At 47.6% G+C, this 10,795-nt stretch overlaps 2 protein-coding genes across 5 annotated transcripts in view; one reads left to right on the top strand and one right to left on the bottom strand.

Annotated features, from left to right (window-relative positions):
- Positions 1 to 8,848, bottom strand: part of ATP5SL (ATP5S-like) — a 13,348-nt gene extending 4,500 nt beyond the window's left edge. For 2 of the 4 annotated variants that reach the window (XM_005868759.2, XM_005868760.2), the window contains exon 1: positions 1,228 to 1,276. In XM_005868759.2, coding sequence (XP_005868821.1) covers positions 1,228 to 1,245 — 18 coding nt within the window. In that variant the 5' untranslated portion in view covers positions 1,246 to 1,276. Of the gene's footprint in view, positions 1 to 1,227; positions 1,277 to 8,755 lie in introns of those variants that run through there. The other 2 variants (XM_014541704.1, XM_005868758.2) reach the window with 2 other exon arrangements.
- ERICH4 (glutamate-rich 4) lies at positions 3,413 to 5,472 on the top strand. The gene is made up of 2 exons (XM_005868761.2): positions 3,413 to 3,736; positions 4,807 to 5,472. Exons 1-2 carry the CDS (start codon positions 3,422 to 3,424, stop codon positions 5,038 to 5,040), a joined length of 549 nt encoding a protein of 182 aa, XP_005868823.1. The 5' UTR covers positions 3,413 to 3,421; the 3' UTR covers positions 5,041 to 5,472.
- Positions 8,849 to 10,795: the final 1,947 nt, after the last annotated feature.

The raw sequence follows: 10,795 nt of genomic DNA, 5'->3' as shown, positions 1-10,795 counted from the left end.
ACACAAAATGTTCCTGATTCACTAAATTCTTTCAGAATCTCCAAATTCCGAATTTTGGACTCCCAGATTTCCCTCCATGTTTTCCCCAAGTTCTTCCTCTTAACCCTAAATTGTCTCTCTGATTTAACCAAACATTCTTGGTTTTCCCAAATTCTCTATTTTCCCCTCAAATGCTTATTTTCTCTCAAAACCTCCATTATCTGACCTGTTAATTTCCCACAATTTCACCCAATTTTTCCTGGAGTATTCCTGAATAACCAAATTCTTTCCCCCAAATATAATCTTAATTTGTTTATTTCCAAACCACCCTCAAACTCTTCCTTCAACTTCTCTTCAAAGTCTTCTCTTAGCCTGCCCCCAATTTTTCTTTTTGCTTTAACCAACTTCTCATTTCCCCCCCAAACTTGCCCAAATCTTTATTTTCCCTCAAAATTCCTCATAAGCTCCCAACCTCTTATTTTAATTTTCTCTAACTTCATTGCCGCTTTTACCCAATTCTTTCCAAATTTTCTCCACAAATACTGAAAAATTTCCCCCTTAATCCCCCCACGTATTTTCCTTGGAACACCCAAATTTACCACTTGGTTCCCCCATCCCATCAACATCCCTTTGGTTTTCCATCAAAATTCCTAACTGTCCTAAGTTTCCCTTACTGGCTTTCTGTGGAGTCCTACCCTTCCAAACCCCTTTCCTTTCACTCTCTTTTTTTTGTTTGTTAATCCTCACCCGAGGATATTTCCCCCCATTGTTTTAGAAAGAGTGGAAGGGAGGTAGAGACTGGTTGCCTCCCTCAGGGTATGGAGCCAGCAACCCAGATTCGTGCCCCTGCGAGAATCGAACCCGCGACCCTTCGGTGGGTGGGGAAACGCGCTACTTTATCCACTGAGCTACCGGCCAAGACACAAGTCCCAATCTCGCCGGCCCATCGTCCCTCATCCCTGCCTCTGATTGGCTGGGTGCGCCCATCGGAACGCATTCTCTGCTCCTTTATTGGTTTCTTTCAGCCAGTCCCCGCCCCCTCTTCCTCGCTGAAGCTCCCCAGCAGCCTGCGACCCACAGCGTCCTTCCCGGCCCCCAGCAGCCCCGTCTCCACTGCCAGCGCGAGGCCTGGCCGGGGTCCTCCTGCTGCCCCGCGCCCCTCGCTGCCCGGGCGCCGGCAGAGACCCTGAAGGCAGAGGCAGCCGAGCGGACTTCAATTCGGGGGGTTCTAGGAACCCCGAGACCTACCGCCCTGGGCGCCGCCATCTTGTTGAGATTATGTAACCGGAAGGGGCCGGTCCTTTCTTGTCCCACCCACCTGGCTCTGTCGTCATCTTTTTTTATGGTTGCATTCTCCTCTTAAAGGCACACGCACTTTTTGCTCGGGTTGAGAGATTGCCCTGCGTGCCCTCTCTGTAGACTTTATAATGGGACCCTCTCCGCTTTCCCGAGGGGAGGGTGGGCAGTGCTTCCTGTCAGAGCACCTTCCTTCCTGTGACTGCAGCCTCGGTTCCCTGAGCTCCCTCTTCTCCAGCTCTCACCCGCTACCTCCTTGCAAGGATGTACCTCAAAAGCTGACCAGCATTCTTTTTCCTGGGAGGGGAAGAGGTCGGAGTGGGTGGTGAGGTTAGACTTCAGGTAAGAGGAGGAGGTGAGATCTCAAGATTAGTATTGTGATGTGTTTGATTTCAGTTTGGAGCTCAGAGTGAAGCTTCAGTGTGAAGACTTGTGGATAGAATTATCCATCCATCCATCCATCCATCCATTCATTCCACAAATATTTACTGAGCAAGTAGCATGGGGCAGGCACTGCCCTGGGTGCTGAGGTTACCGTGGTGAACAGGACAGACCCAGCCCCTTTCTCAGGGAGTCGACATTCCAGGCAAGGAGAGGATGGATAAGAGACATGAATAAGCAGCATACTTTCAGCTAATATTTGATAAGAGGCAAATAAACACAGGTCATATAATAGGGAGTGACCGTGATATAGGGCCATCAGAAGAGGTGACATTTAAGCGGAGGATAAGAAGGAAACAGCCATTCAAAATTCTGGGAGGAGAGTGTTCCAGGCACCTGAATGTAACAGCCAGTGCAAAGGCCCAGAGATGGGAACCATCTTGAAAAGAGGTAGAAGACAGGGTCCGACAGGTGCAGGCATGGTAGGATTTTATTCCACTCACAGGGCAGATCTGTGTAAAGATCATGTCTGCCAGGCTGAAAACTGATCTTAGAGGGCAAGGGTGGAAGCAGGGGGCAGCAAAGAGGCTACTGTCGTCATCCAGACCAGAGATGAGGGGACAGGAGCAGGGATGGGGCAATGAGCATGGTGAGAAGTGTTCAGTTTATGAGTCTGTTTTGAAGGTCGGGCCAACAGCTTGAGCAACTAAAATGATAGAGATGGGGAATAGCAGGTGTTTGGAAGGACAGGTGTGGTAGGCTGAAAATGACCCGACCCCCTCTCACTGCCCCCGCCCCACCCCAATATCCATGTTCTGATCCCTGGGACTGTGCCTGTTACTTTCTATGGTAAACAAAACATGTGGTTAAGTTGAACAATCTTGAGTTGGGGAGATTTCCTGGATAATTGAGGGGGGCCCAATGTAATCATGAGGGTGTTATAAACTGGAGGCAGGAGAGTCCTGATGATAGGTGCAAGAGGCTGGAGTGATGCAAGGAAGGGGCTATGAGCCAAGGAATGTGGGTGGCTTCTAGAAGCTGGGTAAGGTTAGGAAACATTCTCCCCTAGAGCCTCCAGAAGGAACCGAGCCCTGTGAACCCACTTTAGACCTCTGACCTCCAGAACTGTAAGAGGATAACTTTGTGCTATTTTAAGCCACTAAGTTTGTGGTAATTGTTATAGCAGCACCAGGAAACGAATACAATGGGGTAGGTCCCGACTGAGAGTTCTCTTTTGACCCTATTCACCTTGAGACATCCAGGTGGATAGGCTGAGCAGGGGTCTGAATCTCAGGAGGGAGGTCAGGACTAGAGTCAGGAACTTAGGAGCCATTGACATGTCAAAGGAATTTGAACACCTGTGCCTGACAGAGGGGCTCTAGCCGAGGCCTGGAGTGTGTTCCAACCGTGTCCCTGGCAATGCTGATAGTAATAATATCCGTGGGCAAGTCTAGAGTCGGCAGAATTGGTTGCTCAGTGAAAGTCAACAGCCTGGACACGGAGGCAGCCCTGCTGAGGAAGGACCATTCTCTTGGAAGCCACTCCTAGCTCCTCAGACGACTGGTTGAAAAGCCCTGGGATGGCCTGAGTGGAGAAAGGCAAGAACCACCCTGGGGTTTGAGGATGAGTGGTGGGAGGTTACTCAGGAGAGGGCTAGATAGGATGCAGCCAGGCAGGGGGTGGGGGAGGGGGGTGGAGTTGGACCCTTGTGAACAGAGTTGAGGTTAGACTTCAGAAAGAAAAAAATGCTGATTCTCACTGAAGAATGGACTTTGGGACGCCATGTCAGACCCTCCTACCACCACCCTCCCACTGCCCTTTACTCCCCTACCCCCCAGATCCCCAGGGGGTGGGGTTAGTCTGGACCTTGCTACTTCCTGCTCTTGGCAGCCACTGCTCAGAGACTATGGAGCTGTGGAAACAGCTGAGGCAGGCTGGACTGGTGCCCCCAGGGCTGGGTCCACCCCCCAGGGCCCTGAGGGGTGTACCCCCATCATGGAGAGCTGGCCAGACCCTCATGTCCCCAGGGACAGACACTGATGGTACCAGGGAGTGTCTGCTGTGGATCTGGGAGGAGCTGGTGAGTGAGGAGTTTGGAGGGACAAGAGATAGAGTAGAGGGTAGGGGGAGAATGAATGAGTGGCAATGTATGAAAATAGAAGGGCCAGAGATTGAAAGTCAGAAATTGAGAGACAGGAATAGAGAAATAAACACACACACACACACACACACACACACACCTAGAGAGAGAGAGAGAGAGAGAGACAGAAACAGACACATAGACCCAAAGAGTGAGAGCTAGGAATAGAGACAGAGACACAGAGAGGGACCCAGAAAGAAAGAGGTAGAGTTGGAAAGTAGAGATTGAGGACAGCAACAGAGACAGAGAGACTCAGATTAAATCCGAGAGACAACAGCAGAGAAATAGAGACAGAGAAAGATGGATATGGAAAGACAAAGAGACAAAGACAGCTGGCGACACAGAGAGATAGGTAACAAGAGAGGGAAACGAGAAACAAAGAGATTAAGAGTCAGACACATACAGAGGGAGGTAGAGACAGGGAGGAACAATGAAATACAGAAACAGTTCAACAGACACTGTGAGAAGCAGGGTGACAGGTCCAGGGACATAGTGAGGACCTGCCCAAGAACACATGTTACAGGTGGTAAGGTGTTGGGTATAGGGACCATTGTGATGGGATTTTGCAGTGCAGGAGAGAGATAGAGCTCAACTCCAAATACAGCATGGGCAAGTGGAAATTTACAACTTAGGAGCCGCTGGGGGTTAGCGGATAGAAAATTACATTAACGGGAAGGGGCATTTTTGGTAAAGTGACTCAGCAGGAGTCCCGCTGAAGGGAGGCCAGGGTGATCAGACATCACCTGGGGGAAATGAGAGGATGGGGAACCCGCTTAGATAGGATATGGAGAGTATTCAGGTGTGGAGGCTGGGGATTCTGGCTAAAAGTGGATTTTACAAGGAGGTGCAGAGATAGGCCTAGGAAAAGATACAGGAGCCCGACTAAAGTTTTGTCAAGCAAAGAATCTTTGTTAGGTCTTGAGCTGGGACTTGCTCCCACCCAGGTTGGGGGGGCCAAGGGAGGATGCTCTCTGGGTGGAATGCCTATGACTTCCATTTCCCTCTGACAGGAGAACCTTCGAAGAGTGGATGTCCAGCTGCTCGGCCAGCTGTGTAGCTTGGGGCTGGAGATGGCGGTGCTGCAGGAGGAGCTGGTTGCTTTCCTGGAAGAGGAGGAGGAGGAGGAGATCTTCAAGGAAGAGGAGGAGGATGAAGAGCCAGAGGGACAGCAAGAGGAAGTACATCTGGGGGTCTCCTGCCCAGCCTCAGGCCACCGGCTCCCCGACTTTGAGATGACTATCTGAGGCCCTGCCAGGGTGTTTCTCATTGGCATATGGAACTTTATGAAAACGTATGCAAAGAGGAGTGATTTGAAGGTCAGATCAACCTGCAAAGGTTCTGAAGATGCCTGCAGTGAGATTCGGGGATTGGCCTGGAGCGGTGGGCGTGTTTGAAGATGGTGTGGGAAGTTTTCAGAAAAACTGTAGGTGTGTTTGCAGATGAGCTGCAGGAGTGTTGGAGGGGAGATGTGGGCCTTTGCAAGTAGAATGCAGATGCTTGCAGGTGAAGTTTTAGAGCCAGGCATCCACTGGCTCCATGTGGCTGTTGAGCACTTGAAGTTGGCAAGCCCTAACTGAGGTGCACTGTAAGTGTAACATACATGCTGAATGCTAAATTTTCACAGGCTTAGTATGATAAGAATATAAAACATTTCAATCATATTAAAATTACATATTGAAATGATATTTTGAGTATATTGTAATACATAAAATATTACTCTATTTCATCTGTTAAAGATTTTTATTGTAGTAAATTATACATTAAAATGAACAATTTTAACTATTTTTTAAGTGTACAGTTCAGTAGTGTTAATTACGTACATTCACGTTATTGTGCAACCACCGCCACCATCCACCGCCAGAGCCCTTTTCATCTTACAAAGCGGAAACTACCCATTAAACAGCTCCCCATGCCCCTCGTCCCTCAGCCCCTGGCAGCCACCTTTCTACTTTGTGTCTCCACGAATTTGGCTACTCCAGGAACCTCATGTAAGTGGGATTATACAGTATTTGTCCTTTTGTGTCTCACTTATTTTACTTAGCACAATGTCTTTAAGGTTCATCCATGTTGTGGCATGTGCCAGAATTTTCTTTCTTTTTTATGCTGAATAATATCCCATAGTGTGTACATTCCACATTTTGTTTATCATTCATCTGTCCATGGACACTTGGGTTGTTTCTACCTTTTGGCTAGTATGAATAATGCTGTTATAAACATGGGTGTACAAATATCTGTTCAAGTCCTTGCTTTCAATTCTTTTGGGTCTATAACTAGAAGTGGGATTTCTGGATCATATAGTAATTCTATGTTTAATTTTTAATTTTTATTTTGAGAGTACGTTTATTAAAGCTGGGAACAGTGAAACCAGGAAGGGCTTTAGGATAGAAGACGCAACAGGAGGGCCTAGGCGGGGCTATTTTAGCTCTCTAGCAATGTTATAGGAAAGAAGTGAGCCTGGGTGGGGCTGTGTTGGCTCATTGAAAGGTCAGAGAAAAGGGTGCTTTGGAGATGGGGTGGGGGTGGGGGTAGCCCAGGATGAGTTGCTGCTGCCCATATTTTCCCTGGTTGCAAATGTGTGGGGACCCTTAGAGTTTAGGAGATGCATGCCTGTGGGGGAAGAGGGGTGTGGGCGTGCTCCCCAGAGGGAGAATGGCCTATGTTTAACTTTCTGAGGAACCAGCGGACTGTTTTCCACAGTGGCTGTCTAAGCGTAGCTATTAATAAAGAAAGGAAGCAAAGGGAATCAGGCATTGTTAGGCCTAATCTACGGGGCAGCATAAGCCTGCTTCCCTAGGAAGCTGCAGCATTCATATCATAGGCACTCCAGGGAACACAGGGCTGCCTGCCAAGGGCATTCTCGCTCCAGGGACCACAGGCTGAACACTGACCTTTGTTCTGTGCTTGGTGAAGACAAGGCTGGACTTTTCTTGGTGAAAAAGGGGGGGGGGGGGGGGGGGAGCTGAGACACCACAGCTGAACCTCGGACAGTCCTTTGTATTTATGTCAATAAACCTTACCATTCCTCCCACATGGGGGTCTCCCCGAATGCTTTCAGGGAGGCCCCCTGAAAGGACGCATTCCCACTAGCAACACTGTACCATTTGACATTTCTGCCAACAGTACACCAGAGCTCCAATTTCTCCACACCCTTTTTCTTTTTTTTCACAATAGCCATCCTAATTAAGCATCGTTTCAAGTGCTTATTCATGTTTCTTCTTACATTTTAAAATATGGCTGCAAGAAAATTAAAATTACACACATAGCTCCCACTGTATTTCTATTGCACAGCTCTATTTCAGAGGTCTGACCATGGAATGTGGGTGTGAGCCAATGAGCAGTGAGCATTTATTATGTCCCCAGATGTGTTGCAAATGAGTCACAGCTCCACCTGCAGGAGACGCCAGGTATCGGCGCGTGGTGGCTGAGGAAGAGCAGACTGTAAATGCCCCTATTGCCTAGGTCCACATTTGCAGAAAAGGTGCCCAAGACAGAGGCGGAGAGCTCCAGCCTGAGGGGAGACATCGCCTCAGGAGAGATATTTAGGCATTCACAAAACCAGACGCCCATTTTTGCAATTCCTTATCTAAGCAATTTCTAGTAGGGAGTGAGGATGTTCACAGAGAAGTGAGGTGTTGGCAGAAGAGGTGCTGAGTTCCTCTCCATGGAGATTTCCCTCTTAAAGACAAGCTGCCTCCTTTTGTCCATAGAGTCCCTCAAGACTGGAGCCCTTGGGTGGGGGGTTGGGCATTCAGGCCCAATCCCCCAACCTGGTCCTCCTTAGCCAATCTGAGCCAGGTCTGAAGCTTCCGGGATCTCTGCTGAAGGAGGTGGGAGGAAGGAAGGCTGGGGAGAATGCTGAAAGTCAGACCAGTACCCAGTGCAGGGGAAAGACAACCCAAGAGCATGGATGTGAGCAGAGCTCCCTCCCCCTCACTTGGCACTCTAGAAAGAGGCTGGACAGTTTGGGGCCTCTTGGAAGCTACACCCAGTGTGCCTGGGTCCATGCTTCACAGATGCCAAGTCTGTTGGGAGAAAGGAACTGGGGTTGGGGAAAGGCACTGAGGGGGGACTGGAGGGAGTGACTCGGGAGGGAATGCTCACTGTGCAAGAACAGCATGGCGAGTGGCCCCTGACATCTGGGTGGGAGTTGCTCTCAGCCATGGCCTGGACCATGGAGGTGACCTCTATGAGGGAGGCACCCAGGGAACTTGGTTGGATGTGGCCAGTTCCACCGGTATTGTCATCAATGCCAATGTTACTGAGCTATATACGGCAATGACTATGTGAGCACCAGGTCTGCCCTCCTGGGCCTCTCCACCCAGCAAAAGGGGAGAAACCCCTCACCACACAGGGGCTGGGATGGTGGAGGCACAGGTGGCTGAAAGGACTCAGAAGAAACAGCAGGCCCTGCCCGAAACATTAGGAAAGTGATCTCGAAGGAAAACGGAAGGAATAATTAAAAATGAGTCAAGCAAAGAAAGGAAATGGGAAGAGTATAACAAGCAGAAAAACAGCATACACAAAAGCTGGGAGAAGATCTAGTGATCTAACCCCTGGCTACTCCAAGTGTGGTCCATGGACCAGCAGTATCAGCATGGCTACAGCTATCTACTGATGCATAACAAACAGCCCAAAACTCAGTTGTTTTTCAACAATGACAGCATGCATTTTGCTCATGAATCTGCAATCTGCAGGGATAGCTTCAGCTAGAACAGCTGTGGGCAAACTACGGCCTGCGGGCCGGATCCTGCCGGTTTGAAATGAATAAAACTAAAAAAAAAAAAAGACCGTACCCTTTTATGTAATGATGTTTATTTTGAATTTATATTAGTTCACACAAACACTCCATCCATGCTTTTGTTCCGGCCCTCCGGTCCCGGTTAAGAACACATTGTGGCCCTCGAGTCAAAAAGTTTGCCCACCCCTGAGCTAGAACCATCCAAAGGCACATTCACTCACATGTCTGGCTGTTGATGCTGGCTGTTGGACTGGGGTTTCTGTTCTCCATGTTGTTTCTCCCATGGACTAGATGGGGCTTTCGTGGTGGGTGGATTCCAAAGGCAAGTGCCTCAAAGAGGAGCCAGGAAGAAGCCACATCCCCTTGCATGACATGGCCTCAGAAGTCATGCAGTCATTCTTGCCACATTCCATTTGTTAAGGCAAGGGCAAAGTCCTGGCCGCTTCAAGTCAAGGGGAAATGGACTTCACCCTTTATGGGAAGTACATGTGGGACAGGAAATATTGCTGTGGCCATTTTTGGGAAACACACTGCCACAGCATCACCTGGGAAGTTGGCGGATATGCTGATTCTCAGGCCCCACCTCAGACCCATTGAATAAAAATATGCATTTGATTAAATGCATATTTGATCAAATAAAAATCTTATTTGATTTCAGAGAGGAAAGGAGAAGGAGAGAATGATAGAAACATCAATGATGAGAGAGAATCATTGTTCAGCTACCTCCTGCATGCCCCATACTGGGGATCGAGCACACAACCTGGGCATGTGCCCTGACTGGGAATCAACACATGACCTCCTGGTTCATAGGTCAATGCTCAACCACTGAGCCATGCCGGCCAGGCAATAAGAATCTTCTTTGTTGTTATTGTTAATCTTCACCCGAGGATATTTTTTTCATGAATTTCCAGAGAGAATGAAAGGGAGGGGGAGAGACAGAGAGAGAGAAACATCAATGTGAGAGAGACACATCAGATTGGTTGCCTCCGATGGGGACTGGGGATTGAGCCGGCAACTGAGGTACATGCCCTTGACTGGGAATCAAACCCTCGACACTTCAGTCCGAGGGCCAGTGTTCTATCCATTGAGCCAAACTGGCCAGGGCGCATTTAATAAGATTCTAAGGTGCTTCTTTTGCATATTTGCAAAATATGCAAAAGAAGCACTGTTCTAAATCACAAATATGGCACTGTTTTGAGCAGGAGGGGACATGAGTTAAGTTGAGAAAGCCCCCTCTGGCTGCGTTGTGCAGCCAGCCTGTCCTGGTAGTTTGAAAATATTTTCAGGCGGTAATGATGTAAAGCAGTGGTCGCCAACTTTTCGGACCTCAGGGACCACCAGTCATCTGCGGACCACAGGTTGGCGGCCGCTGATGTAAAGCATAGATAAGATTTATTTTTTTCATCAGGTCAATGCCAGAGAGAGAGAGGAGAGCCCTTTTGTGCCACATAGGGTCAATGGAACAAAACCAAATTTCCAAAGGCAAATATTGAGTCCTCAGTTCTATAACCTTTCATGTCCCATTTTTCTTCATCTTCCATCTTGATTTTTTAATCCTAAGGATTCATGGCCACCTTTCACTCCCTCTTTTTTTTTTCCTTTCATAATTGAGATTTTATTGTTTTGAGGATCTGTACACAGACATTTCAATTTGTACACAATTCTTAACATTCGTACCAAAATGTAAAGTCATGTAGTTTGATTCTTTTCTAAACAGTTATTCCAGTGACTTTCCAGCTTAAAATTTAGAGGCTAACTTTCCTTAATAGAGTATCAAGTACCAATATCTTCAAATGTTGATATGCTGTTACATCAAAATCCCACTAATTCACAATTGAATATCATATATACCACATAATCAAATTTTCAATCTTTCACAGCACATTGACGAAGTTACTAGGAAAACCGGACTACCACACCAAAGATGTTACAGGTGCACAAAATTCTGATAGGGAGAGCCAAGATCAAGGAGTGGTTTTCTTTAGGAAACAATACTACCAAAAACATGTGAATAGAAGTAATTTAAAATGTTCAAGACATAGCAAATGCATGACTGACTCCAAATTGCCATTTAGTGTGTTTTGTATTATAGGATATAAAAACTACCCCCATCTATGGAATGTTCAGCTGACACCCAAGACAATCAAAGTCTCCCATATTCAATATCCCACTATTTTCTGGTTGTACCAAAAAATAAACAACCAGCAAATGATTTCACCCCTTAAAAAAAAGCATTTACACTTAAAACAATGGGGTGAGGT

Source organism: Myotis brandtii, unplaced genomic scaffold (assembly GCF_000412655.1).
Source record: "Myotis brandtii unplaced genomic scaffold, ASM41265v1 scaffold277, whole genome shotgun sequence".
Taxonomy (NCBI): Eukaryota; Metazoa; Chordata; class Mammalia; order Chiroptera; family Vespertilionidae; genus Myotis; species Myotis brandtii.
The sequence above is the reverse complement of the archived record's forward strand: the minus strand, read 5'-3'. Positions and strand labels throughout refer to the sequence as shown.